This window comes from Vigna unguiculata, chromosome 9 (assembly GCF_004118075.2).
Source record: "Vigna unguiculata cultivar IT97K-499-35 chromosome 9, ASM411807v1, whole genome shotgun sequence".
NCBI lineage: Eukaryota > Viridiplantae > Streptophyta > Magnoliopsida > Fabales > Fabaceae > Vigna > Vigna unguiculata.
This window is the reverse complement of record NC_040287.1, coordinates 36,580,150-36,580,518: the sequence shown is the minus strand read 5'-3', so window position 1 is coordinate 36,580,518 and position 369 is coordinate 36,580,150. Positions and strand designations below refer to the sequence as shown.

At 47.4% G+C, this 369-nt stretch overlaps 1 protein-coding gene across 1 annotated transcript; it reads right to left on the bottom strand.

The window, feature by feature from the left end:
* Positions 1-369, bottom strand: LOC114163703. Its single transcript, XM_028047998.1, has one exon. The coding sequence runs from the start codon at positions 367-369 to the stop codon at positions 1-3; it is 369 nt and encodes a 122-aa protein (XP_027903799.1).

Here is a 369-nt window from a genome sequence, read left to right as displayed (position 1 = left end):
TTAATCCTTAGAAGTGGTGGACATGGCTCTGCTGCATCGTAAAGTCTTCTTCAAGATCTCCTTCACATCTTCAGCTTGATACAACGCAGGATACGACCTACCAAGCCAGTTAAACCTCACACAATCGTTCATGTGTTCTTCCAAAGCCTTTTCTCTTCTCCCACCATTCTTCTCCATCTCCACATCCACAGCTTCAGCACACAATCCGCATATCATGTTCCCGCAGAACATCTCACGCACGCGCCCTATGTACTCCTCGCTGCACTCCTCGCACATTCCGCAACACTCGCATTTCGCATTCTCTGTGGCCACTTCATTGTTTCCTTCTAAGCTTACATCACACGCAGTGCCTTGAAAACCAACATTCAT